At 40.2% G+C, this 18,983-nt stretch overlaps 1 protein-coding gene across 17 annotated transcripts in view; it reads left to right on the top strand.

Moving 5' to 3' along the window:
- Nucleotides 1-18,983, top strand: part of si:dkey-237h12.3 (teneurin-3) — a 253,189-nt gene that overhangs the window by 221,022 nt on the left and 13,184 nt on the right. For 14 of the 17 annotated variants that reach the window (XM_036551907.1, XM_036551909.1, XM_036551908.1 and 11 more), the window contains 6 exons: nucleotides 900-1,161; nucleotides 3,949-4,216; nucleotides 5,117-5,260; nucleotides 13,518-13,767; nucleotides 15,370-15,390; nucleotides 17,307-17,539. In XM_036551907.1, coding sequence (XP_036407800.1) covers nucleotides 900-1,161; nucleotides 3,949-4,216; nucleotides 5,117-5,260; nucleotides 13,518-13,767; nucleotides 15,370-15,390; nucleotides 17,307-17,539 — 1,178 coding nt within the window. The remainder of the gene's footprint in view (nucleotides 1-899; nucleotides 1,162-3,948; nucleotides 4,217-5,116; nucleotides 5,261-13,517; nucleotides 13,768-15,369; nucleotides 15,391-17,306; nucleotides 17,540-18,983) is intronic. The other 3 variants (XM_036551920.1, XM_036551916.1, XM_036551912.1) reach the window with 1 other exon arrangement.

The following is an 18,983-nucleotide window of genomic DNA, read 5'->3' as shown; positions in this document are numbered from 1 at the left end:
TTGGTAGAATTCCATATTCCATACAAAATATAAAAAAAAGAAAAAGAAATGTAAACCAGCATGACAGCATGAGAGCTGTTTGCATCCTGTGGCCAGCATGAAGCTGGATAGAGCATTGGTGGAGGAAGCAGTTTCAGGTCAGCAGCACCACCGGGATGTGTGTGCGTGTGTGTACGTGGGCAGATGGGTGTATGTGCGTGTAGACGGATGGGTGTGTGTGCCTGTGTGTATGTGGGCAGATGGGTGTGTGCATGTGTGCGGATGGGTGTGTGTGTGTATGTGTGTGGGTGGATGGGTGTGCTGGTGTGTGTGGGTGTGTGGGTATATGGGTGGATCAGCGGATGAGTTTGTGTGTGTGTGTGGGGGGGTATGATGGTGGATCGGTTGGTGTGGGTGTGTGTGCATGCGTGTGTGCGTGCATAGTGCATGCTGTCCTCACGCACAGGTCCACTGGCTGTGTAATGGGGCCAGCAGAATTTAGGGCATTACTTAACAGTGCTGCCCTTCATTTCGAAACCAGTTTTCTCCAGTACAGAACAACATCCATACAAACCGGTCTGTATGATAATCAGAGCTACACCACACTATAAAAATTCTGTGTGCAATTTCATATGTTTTCCGTGATTTCAGGCAGTTCCAAACTGTTTGGGAATAATGCAGATTCTCTGAAATAATACAGTATATGCCAGCTGCTTGGGGACCAAAAGGTCAGCCAATTGACAATTCAATTAGGGAAAAAAATCATCTTGGCTCATGCCTACTGGGAAATTCCATACATTTTTTATTTCATCTGAAATGGTTGTCCTCCCACAGCTAGACAAGGGCAAAGGGAGAAAGGAAAGAGATGCTTAGGGTAAAATGTGCATTTTTTTTTGCCTCTCCCTGATTTTTATGTGTAGGTTTGACCTGCTGGCTAACGGTGGAGCCTCGTTGACCCTGAGCTTTGAGCGTTCCCCCTTCCTAACTCAGTACCGCACAGTCTGGATCCCCTGGAACGTGTTCTACGTGATGGACACTCTGGTGATGAAGAAGGAGGAGAATGACATTCCCAGCTGCGATCTGAGCGGTTTCGTCCGGCCCAGCCCCCTGATCGTGTCCTCCCCGCTGTCCACCTTCTACAGGTCCTCCCCCGAGGACATCCCCATCATACCTGAGACACAGGTGAGTTAGAGGTGCCCCATTATACCTGAGACACAGGTGAGTAAGAACAATTCCATCTTGCCTGCGGCATTGTTTAGTGAAACTGGCCCATCATACATGAGACACATGTTAGCGAGGACATCCCTATCATATCCAAGAAAGGTCTGATTATACAGGTAGGTAAGGGAAGTCATATCATACTGTGGACAGGTGAAACATTGCTGAAGTGAGTCTTGAAAGATTGCTTGTGGGCATCATACATTTGTAGAGAATGCTGCTTAAAACAAAAGGAAATAGGAAAGGATGAATCTCATTATGATGAACTTGAATGAAAGAAAGATTGATCTGAGTTTTATGGTTTAAAGCTATCTATTACATCTGTATGCATATGTGTTCTTAAGATGAAACAGTAAAAAGAATTACCACCCACAGTTGGCACTGGGTATTTGTTGTAAAGGTCTGCAAAATGTTATATTTTCTTCTCTATCATGATGCAAGTAATGCATTTGAAATTATATCGTAGATGGTAGCCATTTCCTGGGCTTAACCCAAGAAAAACTCAGTTTGAAACTAGAAAACAGTTTCTCTACAGTGTTATGCAAAGCTTTGTCCTCAGATGGCTCCAATTGTGTTTAAAAATTTGATTTTCTTTCTCATCAAAACTACGGCTTTCCATTAGAGCAAAATCTCAGTAAATCTGGTGGAGGAATCTTCTGAAATTAGATGTTTCCTACCAAATGCATTGAAAATAGATAGATATTACATTGCAAATCAAAAGTCTGATCGATGCAATTAATGCTTTACTGTAAGTGTAACATAATGAAAATGGATTGCATTCATGTAGCACCTTTAAAGCATCTCAAGGGCTTTACTGTGTGTTTGTGTGTGTGTGTTCATGTGATATTGTGTGTGTGTGTGTGGTGGAGGTCATTTATTATACCGTATGCTTACTTACTGTACATACGTGTAGTTGTTTGTAGTGTGTCATTGGTCAGAGTGAATCTGGATGAATGCAATAAAGCGGTCTGCAAATCAAGATACAGAGATATAAGAAATGAACAAGCATTCACTCCATTAAGTCTCAAGGGGTCATTTGTGACTCTGATTCACCAGATACATCAAGTTATATAAAGAGTTACAGAAAATTGCTGGAAGCAGCCATTTTTGATATGGTAGTAAGTGCCAGTGTAAGCACTAAATCTCACAGGAATGTTTTTATGGTTAGAAAAATTACAAGAACAGTGCTGTATAGATGGTTGTATGCTGAAAACAGAATGTTTTATGTTAGACCCAGTAAGAACCATTTACCCTTTGTACTCACTCAGTCAGAGAGAAACTCTCCATGATTACATCCTTACTTCCTCACCTTGGCCTGCAAAATTTGAAGATGTAAGATAAGGCCGTTTGATTGTTATACAACTACTACTGGAAACAAAAAAATAATCTTTCATTTTGAGCAGACATTTTAGAAGCACAGCAGCGGTTACTCATCTTGTTTTTTTTTTTCCTTCCTTTTTTGTACAACTCACTTTGGTGGTGTTGGTGGTGCTGGTCTTACGAAAAACAAGCTTTCCTCTCAAAGAGAGATGTCCTCTCAGAAAACTGGACTAGAATGGATACATAAAATCATGATCTTTACCCAGGCTGGGAGAGAAAAATGGTTAACCATTTATCCATATATATATATACTCATATTAAGTGTTGATTATACTCACCTATTTCACTTATATAATCAGGGTACTTTCTAGAAGGTAATTATTGGCCTACCCATAGGTCACCAGTGACACCCCAGGTTCTAATTGTGCCTTTTACTGTTTGCTTGTTTGAAGTGATAGGGAGCCCACTATTAGCACGGCAGGTGTAATTGGCGATCAGGAGGAGGGTCAGTTTGTAGAATTATTCTTGCATCTTGTTGACCCCTAGGAAAATACTTGTGCAGCAGATTAAATAACATAACAGTGAAGGCTGTTTGTCTGCTGTGAATATAATGACAAATTGATTAACAGGGATTACACATGAGACTGCACTGATTATGACTGTTGGCTCATATGGTGAACTATTGGTTTCATAGTGCATGTTTCTGTGCCTTTTATTTTTAAGGAGCTCCTTTGTCTTTGAAATAATGAATTGATGGCCCCCAGAAGATAAACATATTATCTAAATGTCTGATTTTTGTTTTCCCCCACAAGTGGCTCAGGAACAGAAACACTCTATGATCTGACACAAAAGGCAAGGCCATCACACTGATACCTTGCTGTAATGCTCCACTTGCTGTTCTGCAATCTAAATGTTCCATTGCCATAAGACATTTCACAGAATCGAGGGGATTACTGTCTTGTCAGGGGACCATGACTATCTTTTCAATATTAACGGGAAATGAAATCTCGGGTGATAAATTTGTCTGTTATTTTAAATCATTTTAAGTCTATTTCCTCATTTCAAAGACAAGGGAAAGGGCCTTTGTGAATTCATCAGATGTGCTCCTGACACTGTGAGGAAATAAACCCACTTGTTTGTTCAAACAGTCTATCATGGCATGATGTATTGTGTTATATATTTATGCTTGTATATAAATGTTACTATTATAATAGTCAACCATATAGAGGATATATAAAATCAGAAGTGGTTGAGGACAGCATACTGATGGTCTGTTTGAGACACGTTTAAGGTGAAAAATCCAATGGAAAGTGGAGGATTTATAAATGCTAATGCCTCTTCGGGCAGTACTCTTTGAAGCACCAGGTTTCAAAGGTGTTAGGACCGGGGGTTCCGGTGCACTCACGCTTGGGGGTCTGCTTTGAATTGAAGGTCCTTCAAGAGGAGACGGCCATCCCGGGAAGTGACCTCAACCTCTTCTACCTGAGCTCGCGGGCGGCCGGCTACAAACCTATCCTTAAAGTGACCATGACCCAGGCCAACATCCCCTTCAACCTCATGAAGGTTCACCTTATGGTGGCCGTGGTGGGACGTCTGTTTCAGAAGTGGTTCCCCGCCTCACCCAACTTGTCCTACACCTTTATATGGGACAAGACTGACGCCTACAATCAGCGTGTCTATGGTCTATCAGAGGCCATGGGTGAGTTGCATTCCTTGTTTGGTGCAAATGTGATGTCAGGAATGAGGTTTAGTATAATGACGGCCTCAGTCCAGACTTTGTGTTTTAGGTTTGTGATTCTGTAACAGATGTTGTTTTTTTAGTCCTCTGTGAGGTCTGCCTTTTAGAATGAGAACTGCACGCTATGTAAAAAAAACAGTATGGCTGTTTTTGAAGGCCAGGGCTCTTTTGCTGACTGTAGTTTCTTGCATATGTAATTACCCTTCACAGAAACCACAGTTAGAAACACAAGTCTTCTGAAGGTCACTTCACTTCCGCAGCTTTTTCTAAATGTATTTCTCAATTCTTCTGCTGATAAACAAGGGTATTCATTCAAACAATGGGCCAAACTACATGGCTTTCTTAGCTGAAAAACAAAGTTTGTTTTGCTTAAACTCTGTCAGATAATAGTGGCATAAAGTTTTTTTTTTGTTCACTTAGTTAAAAGTTATACAATGACAATTCTTTGTAAATGTAATAAAGGACTCCCCGCTTAACATATTCATCTTTTCTGTACCAGATATAAAAGCCTTCCTTAGAGAATGTAGGCAATAGATATTGTGCAATGACCAGAGATGGGTCAAGGTTATAGACTTTGCCAATACTTTGTCTTCATTTTGTTGTATTTCCAAATAAATTACACCAGTTATTTAACTAGCTGAAACCATGCATCGTTATTGATTTTTCACTATCACAGGGTTTGTCTCCTAATGTGGCTGGATAAAAATAGACATGAAAAAACTTCCATAAAAAGACAGACATAGTTGAAGTTTTTTCAGTTTTTCAAAAGCCAGCAGTTAAGAGATAGTACTGCAGGTCCGTACGTTTTTGTCACCAACATGGGGGAGTTATGTTCTGATTGACTTTTTCTTGTCATTACAGTATCTGTGGGTTTTGAATATGAATCTTGCCTGGATTTGATTCTCTGGGAGAAAAGAACTGCCATTTTACAGGGATATGAACTGGATGCATCTAACATGGGCGGTTGGACTTTGGACAAGCATCATGTGTTGGATGTGCAGAATGGTAAGGGGATTAATTTCAAATACAATCTCTATATTGCCCAAGTGTAAATGTTCAGTGAATTTATTTAGATGCTACTTTGGAGGAAAAATGTGTTGTTTAAATACAAACAGCATGAAGCAGCATATTGTTTGCTGTTCAAAAAGGAGAAGCTGATATTTCCTATTATATCCAAAAATGCTTGTTAAATATTTGTAAAATGTTGGTTATGTTATTCGCATAATCTGAGGACAGACTTCCTCTTTACTATCTGAAATGAGTTCTGCAGAGAAGATCCTATAAAAATGTATAAGCAATCATGTCCATCTAGCGTAAGCCAGGAGACATTAACTTTAAATATTGCGAAAATGTTAAGACAGCCAAAAAAATAAAAGAAAAATGAATGTTTGAATGCACCAGGTGAATTGATCCAAGTTCTAAATTATAGTAAGGACAGGAGTTTGAGAGGCAGTGACTTCTCAAAGTGACGTGTGTCTAATTGAATAAACGAAGTGATTAGTTGTAATGACAAGCCGGATGAGGCAGTGAAATTCATTCCGAGCGAGGGGATGTGGACAGTGACAGGTGGTTGCACCAGCGCCCTGAAACACGGTAATAAATATTCTAATGAAGATGAAATATTGTTCATCATCCCATTTGGAAATAATAGAGGAGAGTTGTGAAGGACCAATCTTTCAAAGTAATGACAGAATAAATCAGCTGCAATAACGCTGTGTGCTGACTTGTAGGAATGGTATGAGGAGAATTACAGAACTCAGCTATTTAGAGGATGTGATGGTCTGTGGCGGGTCATGAAGAATGAAGCCTCCTCTGACAGACAGTCTCTGAATACGCTAAACCCTCTGCTTTGTTCATAAAGGTTCTGCCTTTGTTATAAATACTCTCTGGATGTGACCTGGAACCAAAGGGACAAGGCTAATAAACATATAATTATATGTCCGGTTGTCTGGTGTGATAGTCCTCAACCAGGCTCTTATGGACGAGACCCAGGCCAGCTTTTTTAGGCGGCCTCATTCTGAGTGACACTAAACCCTCTGTACCTCTCCAGCTTAGTGCCAGTTGTCTTGAGGAATTTGTGACCCTTTAATCTCGAGACTCAGTGAAGCTGGTCAAGCCTGCAGTTCAGCATTTTTGCCTTAGTGTCCCGCTCTGGTTTAACCCCTAATGGGTCCCCAGTCCCTGCCAAGCGATTCAGGTTTCCTCTTTTGACATTGTTGGCATTTAGCAGATGCTCTTATCCAGAGTGACCTACATTGGTCACATTTTTTTTACATGTTACCCATTTATAAAGCTGGATATTTATTTATGAGGCAATTCTGGATTAAGTACCTTGCCCAAGGGTACAACAGCAGTGCCCTAGCAGAGAATTGAACCGGCAACCTTTCGGTTACGAGTCGGGCTCCTTACCACTATGCTACACTGCCGCCCCTCACATACCCAGCACATACCCAGTGTGCTCATTCAGTGTGCCATCTCTGTGCATAGGAATGGCTGTTCGCTCCATTTGAGCGCCCCCCTCCATTAAACACAATAACCTCTCCCATTATTACAGTGCCCACCCATACTGTGGAGCAGCAGCAACATGTGCTATCACTCCATCAAACAAGAAATGCCATCACGCTGTGTTATGGAGCCAACCCTATCTTAAAGTACTGGCAGCAAGTACTGTGTGGAAGTCTGCAGTTATATACAAAGGATTTTTTTGTATGTCCCTCTTTTTTATCAGTCCCATGAATCAAAGTGAAGGGTACTTCTGACTGCATCCTCAGAAACTACAAACTACACAGTAGCTTTCTCAAAAGTAGATATTTTATATGATTACACAGTGTTGATGACTGATTTTAAGTTGTTCTAATATTGACAAAGGCAAAATGACATTGGTGCCACATTACCAAATTAGTTGTGACCATGTCACTAACTTTTTCATTTTGCAAATACAATTAATAAAAATAATGAAAATGTCATCCTGTCATTAGAGATGAAAGCACTTTGTCAGTGACTTGTGTTTTAAAAATGACAAAAAAGGCCCTTTATAGAGATTATAATGGGACCCATGATCTTTCATTGATACACACATGTATCTGGCCATCAAGCTTCCATTGTAATAGACTGCTGCCTTTGTCAGTTACTTAGAGTGGTAATTGCAATGGAATATCACTGGCCTCCCCCCTGTCCACTGTCTGTCCACAGCTTAATCTCCTTATCATAGTAGTTTGATTCCCTGGGAGATTGTCTACAGGTGAATGCTTTCAGCAGTTAACCATTACAGCTTAGCAGTGCCCTGAAATAAGCATTCTAATCACCATGTCAGGTATAAGTTCTCTCTATCCTGTGTAAACCTCATCCTTTTCCTTATTTTCTGATATGCTGCAGTGATTGATATGATGAATATTTTTAAAAAGTTTTTATTTGAAATTCATATTCCCTTTGCTTCTTTTGGCAGTTATCAGAATTCTGTGTCATTTAATGAATATGCCATTACAGTGATGCCTCAGATGTATGACAGCCTCACATTTGAGTTTTTACAGAGCAAAGTCCTTGAATTGATGAAGAATTTAGTTGAGTGATTGCAGCTGAGCATTACACAGATCAACACTTCAGCGGCAAGTTCTGGTTTTCATTCATCATCAGCGCGGTGCCTGTTTCTCAGAGCCGCCATCATAAAACTCTAAGAGACCGTCAGGCTCTGTCAGCTGGAAAGACGGCAGCCAGGAAACCGATGCGTTTTGGTCATTTTTGTGAACGTCTCTGTGGCTTTTTCCATCTTCTTGTGCAATCTTCAGTATCTGAAGCTTCCGGCGCGATTCAAGTCTTAAAGACGGCATAATTTTTCCTCGGCCTCCAGCAGGTGTTCTATTGCCTCTCAGCTCCTCCACAGCAGCTGGTTTACACCTCTGCAGCCTTCCCGAGGCGATAAGGTAAAGCGCTGCTCCATTTCTGCAGCGGGTACAGCTGTCATCATCTCATGTCCCCCTGCCGCCTGTTGGCAGGGGATTGGACACAGAGCACTGACTAAATTCTAATCTTCGAGACGACATATTTTTGCTGATATGGCGCAGCCTGTTCATGGAGACCCCACTGTATAATCCAATTGTAAAAGTCATTCACCTACCTGTTACCCAGAGTCCTCACTTTCCCGCAGCAATCATTTCCAAAACAGTTCAATGCAAAATTACCTCATACACAGGGAGTGGCTGTGTCACATATTATGCTGTGTCAGTTTGTCCTTTCCCCCCCAGAAATGCTACTCTTGGTCAGAGTAGATACCATTGGATGCCAGTGGGTAATTGGTTGGTGGAATCTCCTTCTCCATTGTTTCTTCAGGCACTCTGCAGTTGTGTCATGGACCCCCCCCAGGCTTTCCTATCTAGCAGCTCTTTCTTTTACGGCACCTCTTCTGTGTCATTCAGAAGTATTGAGCCCATTCGGCACAAACAAGGTGATAATGAGAGCCACCCCAGGTTTCCTTCAGTGTGCGCAACACCTGAGAAAATTCGGCTGTGAAGAATGCCAGCTTGAGTCATCTCCCTCTGCTGAATTTCTGAACGTCATTGATGCTACTCAGTATTATTGGTCCTGCAAGAGCAATTCGTCAAGATGTTACCAATACTTTTTGTTTAGTGTAGCACAACTGATGACCATAAAAACAAGAAAAGCATGCTCTATATCAGTTCTTTTTGCGAGGTAGCTTTCAGTTCATTCATGTCAGGAGTTGATACAGTGGCATGCATTAAAGTGCTCCTACCTGGCTTTTTGTTGATGTGTTATGGTTTATATTTATGAATAATTCCAAAGATGTTTAAAAGAGTGCTTGTCATCTCATCATGTTTAAGATAAATGTACTGAACACAAAATGTCAGGGGTACTTCATCTTCCGTAGTGTATGGCAATCATTAACTTGTGTTCGCACAATGTTTGCTGAATGTTTGCTCTTGACACATGCAGTACAGCCCAGATATAGTCCTTTTGTCTGTGCTTGTCTGATTTTGACATGTCTTGTCTCTGGACGACATTTGAGTATGCATGCACATGCCTGTGTGTGTGTGTGTGTGTGTGTGTGTACGCTTATGTGTGTGTGTGCGTGTGTGTGTGTGCACTTGCGTGGGTGCTTGTTTTGCTTTTGCTGTTCAAATTGTGGAGCTATTCATTTTTGTATTCTTTCGTTCCAAAGGGTTTGGCAGCTGGTTGGGGTGGAGAGGAGTTGGTGTGGCCGACTGCCAATTTTACCAAATAATGCAGTGTCTCTGTGAGGATGTGTGCTGGAGGGAACATGTTCAGTCTATCCTATTTCCTGTTTACTCAACAATAGGACCCCAGACGTGGTACTCCGACACATTAGGCCATGCGCATGCAGCCTCCCAAGATTCTGTTTTTTTCTTTAAACAAGGGTACGAGAAAAGGACCCTTTCTACAAAAGGCCTAGAAAGCTGTAGATCATTTGTACACTAAATTGAACTGGACTCAGCAGCAGTGCTACATTCCGGTGTCTTCTCTGTTTAAATTCCACACATGCTTGTTTGAACTGCATCTGATGTTTCTGAAGGACTGTCCTCTTTGTGTGGAAAGATAAAAATGCACTTAGTGGTAAATTTGTGGCAGCGATGCCTCCTCATCTTATTGTTTTCTTTTTAATTCATTTAAGTATGGTACTCAACATATTTCATCATACCTTTGCCAGGCCTGTCTGTTATTTTCTGGAGAGATTGCTGTTCATATTTCCAATTAGACACAGAGAGAACAAAGCCTCCTTATCTGTGTAACATGTTAGAATGGGCATGCTGAAAGTCAAAATTGAAGGCGGATTGAAGTCAAGGTCGTACATTCCTTTGTGTCACATTCTCAGCAGTCTCTTAGACCAATTTATCTTTGTTAACAGAGCATTTGTACAGCTCTGAATTAGGAAAAAAGTATTGGTTGGATTTGCCTTGTCGTCTCCCTTGACTGTGTCTTCATTTGAGTCCTCCCTGGATCAATTAATCAATGAAAAGAACTAATCAGAGAAGAACAAAATGCCACGTGGTATATGTGGCTTTAAGTATATTGAGATTTATTGTGACATACAAGCAATGGAAGAGCAGCTGTATTAGCTAACCATTCACATAGAAGGTCTAGATGGAGTCATTGATCTTTGTAGTAATTAGGACAGAGTGAGTGTTGGAATTCTAACATGTTGCTGAGTTGTGAATAATTTAACACTCACAGCATGTAATTGCCCTTTGAAGTTCTTCTTTGAAGAGCCCCAAAACAAGTCATATTTGCACGGTACTTAAATATTTATCCAAAATGACTCAAGCTCTATGAGTACTTCAGTTTAAAGAAGCATTATGATTAAATGTGTCCGGCAAAGGCTTATGTTGTATCTGTCTTTACAAATGTGGCATAGCAATTAAAAGGGAAAAATAAATAGTTTACAAGACCCGAAGTACATATAATTACTGATAGGTGATGAAGTGCATATCTGACACCTATTTTGAGAGTTTGAGGAGTTGACAGTCATTGCTGTTTTTGATATTTTTGAAAGATCTCCTCTGTCACAGTAGCTGTCATTTTAAAAGAGCAGCTGTTTTTCTCAGCTTAGAAATAAAAGAGCAAAATGTTTGTATTTCATTGTTGCCAGGAGAGCCATCTGTTTTATAAAATTGAATAATATTCTTATCTAAATGTCAGTTTCAAATGTATTTTTCATTTTCCAGAGAAAATGTGTTATTATTTACAGCAATTATGCTGTATTGCTATACTGCACCACACAAGATACCATTGGTTTATTTTTTAACTCTTCCTCACATTCTTCCCCTGCTGCAATATGTAAAAAACTCTCTACATGTTAAGTACAGACAACATCTTGCATTAAGGCTTAACACTTAGTCAAGAGGATTTAAGACTCAATCAGAACCTTTTGCACAATGTCCTTCGGCCATATATTAAACTACTTGTCAGATGAAATCACATTTTTGACCTGCACACTCGTCAAAACCTACAAATCTAAATCCACAGCCTTCGGCATTCACCTTCTCTTAATTTATTCTTTCTCTGCAATCCATAAAAGTCCTCCCAGAACATATCAGGCCATAATTTGCAAGGACAGACTTTGATTTCGTTTACAGGTAAGGCCTAGGTTACCTGCCAAGCCAGGGGTAATCGTAGTTGCTGTCCTCAACAATGGTACCGTTCAACTCTTGAAGGTGACTCTAACATTCCTTTACATGTCCTCCTCTCTGCCATTTAAATTCCCAATAGGCCAATTCACCTCCAGTGGAGAGATGGAGACAGGAGCAAAATCTTAGGAACAGACAAGACTAAAGATCTTTCCTCAGAGCAGAGCAACACATAGCGGAAATTAGATGGAACAAAAATCCATTTGACTTGACGCAAATCTGACTCCATGCAAGTCTGAGGCTCTCTGTGAGCGTTTGTAAATGTCTTCTCACTTTGCTTACCACATTTCTCAAGAGGCTATCTTGAAGCTCTGCCACTGGGATTTAAGCGCTATTTTCAGTCACAGCAGAAAAGTGAGACTGGATTCAGGAACACTACGCTGTCATACTGACTTATGCTTTTATAATGCAGACAGCTTTTCCAGCCCCTTCCAATTCTGTGTCACATCTAGTTTCAGGACCACTCTCTAACCACAGCGCTTGGTGTTAGTGCGTGACCTTAAATCATGTGATTTAAGGATGAAATGATAAAATTATCAGTTATTATAAGTGAAGTTGGGTTATATTTTGCATTGTTACACTCTAGACCTAAATTCAATCTGGTTGAACTGTAGTATGAAGCAAGGGTTATGGTGTCTTTTTTAACACATTCTTTGTTTATTTTTGTAGTACCTTATGTGTAGTACTAGAGTAGCAATATAGTATTGTCATTTATATCATAATAATTGTCAATAATAATAATAATAATAATAATTATGTACAGCTAGCCCATGTTGCTTGATAATCCTTGTTTATCCTTATAATTTTTTTTTAAGACTTGCTCTATGGCACAAAGTCCTGAATATTGACAAGGCTGCAGAATGAGAATATGAGCTAGACAAAGTAATGAAAAGTCTTCTTTTTCTGTGTCCTCTCTAAGGTGTTTTTGTTGTAGTCTGTAGTAAAACAAGTAAGTGATTACATGTATATGTAATCTCAAAGCACTCAGGCACCAGAAAAATGTAGCACCCACCCTGGTCAACAGAAAATTCATCCCACTTCAGCTGAGATGGAGACTTAGGAAGCTATTTAGCCAATTAAACTGAGGGATCATTAGACGCCATATTGAAAGAGCCTGACTGCGAATTGAGGCAGGACACTGGCGAACCCCCTACCGTGATAAGTACCATGTGGTTTTTAATGACCACAGTGAAACAGAATCTCACCATTTTTATTGTTATTTATTATTTAGTTTGTTATGTGGTCTTTCCTAATTGAACGTTTTTATGGTGTGAGGACTAGCTGGAGATTTTTTTAAATATTTATTTTACCCTTAGCATGTATGCGCTGCTCGCTCTGTAGCGTAAACAGACACCTGTCTAAAACCCATGATTTGTGTCTGACTACTCTCTGTGTCCTGTCATTTTCAAACCTCGCACACTGTCCTAATACCCAGTATCTCCCTTATATTATTACATGGTAACATTACTGTGAAGATACCCCTGTTTATAACATTGTGTCAGTGGGAAAATAGGATCCCTTCCCAAGAATGGGGTTTACAGCATGGTTTCCAGAAACAATCCAGTGTCATAAATGGGGCTGTGTATAATAATAATAATAATAATAATAATAATAATAATAATAATTTTACTTTTAAAAACGATCCAACCTGTCACTTGCATATGATGAACATATTATTATGAGACCCAGTTGTGTAATTAATAATTTCATAGTATGTAGGTAAAGAGTTCCATCTGCATAAAATTCCAGTATTCAAACAAGCCTTGGCAGCTCTGAGATTTTCAAGTCCTACACATGCCTTCTAAAGTGAAATTAATATAAAAGTGTTATTTATATTGTTAATTATGTACAGAGTTGTTAAATCTAATTTAATCTGAGAAACTCTGGGCTTTCTTTGATCGCATTTTCAGAAGTAGAACATGATCTGAGGACATAGCTTTCAAAGCCAAAGTAATTACATTTTGTGTAATGCTAATACATTGTGGGGGGTGGGTCACTGACATCCACTTTTCACCAAATAAAATGATTAAATGAAAAACATCACCTTCAAAATAAATCCAATTGCTAAAACGTGTACTATTTTGTTTCTTTTTTCCCCCCTTCAGGCATCTTGTATAAAGGAAACGGGGAGAACCAGTTTATTTCCCAGCAGCCCCCAGTCGTCAGCACCATCATGGGGAACGGCCGTCGCCGTAGCATCTCCTGCCCCAGCTGCAACGGCCAGGCAGATGGTAACAAGCTGCTGGCCCCAGTGGCCCTGGCCTGTGGCATAGACGGCAGCCTGTTTGTGGGTGACTTCAATTACATCAGGCGGATTTTCCCCTCGGGGAATGTCAGCAGCGTGATGGAGCTGAGGTAAGGCTCTGAACGTGATTGATTGATGCCGGGAATGACCTTCAGCACGAAGCTTTTACTCACACTTTTTCTCCCCACAAATTCCTCCAAAATTGAGTGAGGGACAATCTCCTGTTGTCCAGAATGATATGTGTTGCACGTGGAGGCAGAGATAATGTGAGTCTAGGGAGAGCATTCCTCTGCTTTAATTGAATGATACTTTCCTTATGTCTAGTTTGGAATAGTAGTTTGGGAATTCTTCTTTGGGAGTTTTAAGTAGAAGGTTATAGATTTGAATCCTGGGCAGGACATCCAGACAAATAATGTATTAGCTTGGCACATGTTTACTATGTCCAATCAAGTATTTCTTCTGTTTCTCGATTCTTCTGATTTTTGTTCCAGAGAACATTAAATTAATTTTTAGTGGCATACATCTGAGCTGACAATGCTAAGTTAAATGATTATGAGCCCTTTCTTATCATCATCTCTTATCGACCCTAAATGTCCTTTCAGGCTTGCATTGATTTGCACTACACTGTCTTTTCAGTATCAACGACAGAAACCTTGAAAGGTTTAAAGAAATTCTGACTGATGGGGCACCCTGTGGGTAACGTGGTTCTTATTGTGGAGAAAAACAATACAAAGCAGAGGCAGAGAAGAAAAAAACCTTGATCCAGCAAGATACTCTGGAACAGTCCTGTTTTACCTGCCTTATCCAAACAGATTCCTTTAATGCAATACCTCATGCTGCTGTCTGTGTGTGTTAATATGCATCCACATAGGGAAAATAGCTTGTCACCATAGTGCCATGGTGGAAACACAGTTGCTTTTATTCCCTTCAGCAATGCCATTTGGATCGAACAGACTCTCAGGAGACGCACACATTTGTTGTGCATTCTCCATCTTGTATTCTCTGCCCTCACATATACTGGTGCATATAAAATCAAATCCAGTCCGAAGCTGCTATCGACATTTGGCGAAATTATCATAAATTTGCACTTCACATTTTGCCACCCAGAGGAGTGCTGTGACATGGTGCTCCGAGCTGTAGTAGTTCATTTAGCTCTTAAACAGCGCAGTGTCCTCCAGTCACTTCTTTCTCCCAGCCACACCAGCATACACTACACTAATGTATCTCAGCCCTGCTTGGTTTTATGATTGCCTTTGTTGGATAGTGTTGGGGGGGGAATACGTCCTACTAATTAAATTGCTCATTAAGAAGGTTATATAAAATTAATGGAAACGTTCCCTCAACCTCACATTGTCTCAGCATGCCACAGCCTTGATACAATGTGTTATGTTAAAGAAACAATTTAGAAGCCTGTTTTTATTGTCTGTGACACAATCAATAACCCATTATGAGCCCGTTAACCTAAGCATAAGCAGTGATCTAATGTGGCAGTGAACTCCCAGGTGTAAAATTTGTACCTTCCTACAGTTTAAGAATTATCGTTGGAATAACTCCTGGCTGCTTTCAGTTAGGGAAATGTCATGTGTAGCAGCCCTGCAGTTCCTCTCTTTATTCAATAAATCTGTGTCATATTTAATCTTCTTTTATATGTATTTCCTCTTAATCTATAATTCACACTTCTTTATTCTTCTTTCCCTTCCTACTTTTCCAAGAAATAAAGATTTCAGACATAGGTAAGCCTCAGACCTACTGTGAACCTGTGTCTATGAAAGTCTTTATGTTGTATTGCTTTATTTTTACATGACCATGTAGTCCATGACAGCTGTCACAGTCCATGTACTTTGCAGATGGCTGAAAAGTGTTCTCTGTGTAGATTTATTTCTGCGTAACCTTTGTATAAAAAAAAAAGCTCAGTTCATTTCCAAGTAGATGGATGAAAGATGGTAACCACTCTTGTATAACAGCTCCATTCTGCAGCTCATCACTTCTGTGAATAAATGTAACATCCGCCCAAGAGAGCGGGAGATCACGCTGGTTTCGGCGATTGCTGATAGAGGGCCCATTCCACAAAACGAGAGGTGCCGCTCTAGGTTTTCGATTGGCATAAATAAAGGAGATTCTTCTGAACACCTGTGCGCATGTGGGGCACTTTGCCGTCAGACACAGCAGTCACTTAAGAAGGGGGAAATAGGGCGGCCGTAATGACTTACCTGCAGCCGGAACAGTACAAGTGTACGTAATCCTGATGAAAGGGAAGACCGAGAACTGCCAGTCTTCAAAGAAGTGCCGTTTCCTTTCTTTTTTTTTTACTGTGGTTCTGTGATTTGGAAGCCCAATCATTGGTAAATCAGATGTACAGTGGGTTCCCTGTCTTCTCTGACAGAATGAAAATGTAATAGTCAGACCTCCCCTCTTATGCTAAGCCCCACTAAGGTCTACTCCTGAACCAGCAAACAGCACACTGCATAATGCAGATACCTTTGCAGATGTACATTTTATTTGAAGATTAAACAGATATTTAGAATCCCTTTAAGGAGCTTTTAATTTAACCCCAAGGCATCTAATTATTGCCGATCTCTGGTGAACAGTTCATTTGTGATACAGATTTTTGATGACCGTGTACTAATGGCAGTTCTGTTCAGTCTCAGGTATTCATTTTAATGCATCCACAGAAACACTGTGTCCTTTTTTGTGTCATGAAGGCAACCTGTATTGATTAGTGCACCGTGAAGGCTCATGAGTGTTATGGAGTACTGACCTCTGTCTGCTCAGCCTGTCCAAATCAAGCTGTCTTTATTGCAATACAGTAAAGCATCTTATCTTCATTTTTCAGCTCTTCTCATAGTTCTTTGTTATTCATGTCCTGTTTCATTCCTTGCTTGTTTGGCCATTTTGCTTATTTATGAGTTCAATCTCTTTGCCCTCAGCTGCAGCGTTTACTTAATATTTAAAAAGGATTACATTTCTCCACAATTTTCCATAGTTACAGTTGTATTTGTTTTTGCTTTCACCTTCAGCAACCCTTTTGGCACGTTTGGATTTAAAATTTAAGCTGTAGTTATTCAGGAAAGCTTGCCAATTGCCAAAGTGCAATTGCACAAAGAGAGAAAAAAATATTTCTGTTTGTGGCTGTCATCAATTTATTTTTGAATGCCATGTCTAAATACTGCTTACTATTTGTGAAGTGGCCAAGCAGTATTTAAGGCAGATTTAATATAAGCAAATAAATACGGACTAATGAAATGTCATCTGATGTTGACTTTCATTAAAGTATTCCTATCACTCGTGTTTTTTTTTCCAAAGCCACCCTCTCACTGGGAAGTGAAAATGATTGAAGTGATCTGACAATTTTGAAAGTGTCATTAATGCCATGTCAAATGATAGTGATTCCTAGTCAGATCCTATTATATTCATTTTGATAGGGGTCTCTTTTTTCTGTTGAGGGCCTTTTTTGTCTGCTGTGCAAATTGACAAAAAGCCTCCCAGCAGTCAGAAAGGAAATGCAGTGCATCATTGTATTTTTGTAATCATTATCGTCATCGCTTTAACAGTCTTGTCATTTTTAATTGTGCATGTGTGACTGTTGTGACAGTGGAAATGATTGTGTATTCTCACTGATGGCGCTCACACAAGCCCTTTTCTTCGACAGTAACAACCCCGCTCATAGATACTACCTGGCCACTGATCCTGTCACGGGACAGCTTTACGTTTCGGACACCAACTCCCGCCGGATATACCGGCCGAAGGTGCTGACCGGGACGAAAGACCTGATTCAGAATGCCGAGGTGGTGGCAGGCACCGGCGAGCACTGTCTGCCCTTTGACGAGGCCCGGTGTGGGGATGGCGGAAAGGCCACTGAGGCCTTACTGATGGGCCCCAAAGGTAGTGTACAGCCTGACACCCCAAACGCATTCCTCTGGTAATAAATGCTCATTATTTATTATTTGTTGGATTTGTAGGCATGTTCTCTCATCCAGTGGCTCACAAGGCCATTGTGGTAAGATACATTGCAAACATATTACACAAATAATAAGTACAAGAACATGCAGTTGATACAGAACAGCCAATAAGACAGTAACTACACGTCATACTGAAGCAGTGCTGAATGCATAATTGTTGCTTTAGATGTATGCCAGTTACCCAACATCGTTCTAACATGCGTGTGATATCTGACAAAGCTTTGTAAAAGCAACATTACCATCCACAAAAGAATCTATGGCGTACCATACAACGATCCTAAAGAGCAACATGATCTTACATTACAGTAACACACTTTACCACATATTACCAACAATCAGTTTCACTCAGTGTTTTCAGCATAGGGAGCTAGGTGCTGGAGACCAGTTCTTCAAAACAAGGTGATTTTGAATGGATAGGTTTTTAACCAGGATATTCATCCATTGCAACTGTGTCTTTTTTGAACTGTTTACTGTATTCTTATAACATATTTCTCACATCATTCTACTTCTGAATACTTCTCAGCAGATGACCGTTTTACCAGTCAATTCTCACTGGATAGAATTCCTGTGAACATATTGATGTCTTCAACACTTGAACCAAAAGCAATTGAGTAACTGAGATTCTGCAATAATTTATAAAAAAAGCATGTTATTATGATGCAATATGTCAATTTCCCTGAATTCTCTTCTTTCCAAATGCAGTCCAGGATTAGTCTCAGCTTGCCTAAAGTTGAGGGATAGTATTGTATTGGTACTGATATTAGGTGGATTTGCCTTTAATGTGAAATTTACAATTAAACCACAGTGTTACTGAATTGTATGATCAATTGTATTCAATATTCAAATGATTTTATTTAAGTTAGATTTACTGACGTGCTATAATATCAGTAAGTGTGCATCATACAAAAAAATCACTTGTGTTCCAGGAGGATTATCAGGCATGTTCAATTGCTGTTTAGGGCTGTGTAAAGCATTCTGTCCATATGGACAGATTTTGTGTGGGGCCTTGGTGCCAATAATGAAGTGTGAGATAGACACAGCCCTGGGTTTGGCATGGCTGTAAGCCCTACTTGGAAAGATCACTCTCACAGCAGCTTTTAAACTGCAGTTAGAGAATGTTGGAGTACTGTTAAGAGAATATCTAAAGAAAAAAAAGTCAGTTGCCAGATGGCTGTAGTGATTTGTATGTTTTCCAGATGGTTTGTGGACTTTGCACAAGAATGACACCTTTCATCTGTCTGTGGTTTCTCTGCACAAAATCACTGCACACACCCATTGCGTCCCTGCCCTCCCCTCCACCACTGCCACTGCTGCAACACAAAGAATTTGTCACATTCTCTCCTGTCAACTGGCAGCAAGTCAAAGGA

The sequence above is a fragment of the Megalops cyprinoides genome, chromosome 18, assembly GCF_013368585.1.
Source record: "Megalops cyprinoides isolate fMegCyp1 chromosome 18, fMegCyp1.pri, whole genome shotgun sequence".
NCBI lineage: Eukaryota > Metazoa > Chordata > Actinopteri > Elopiformes > Megalopidae > Megalops > Megalops cyprinoides.
Note: the sequence above shows the minus strand (reverse complement) of the source record. Positions and strands in the feature narration are given on the sequence as shown.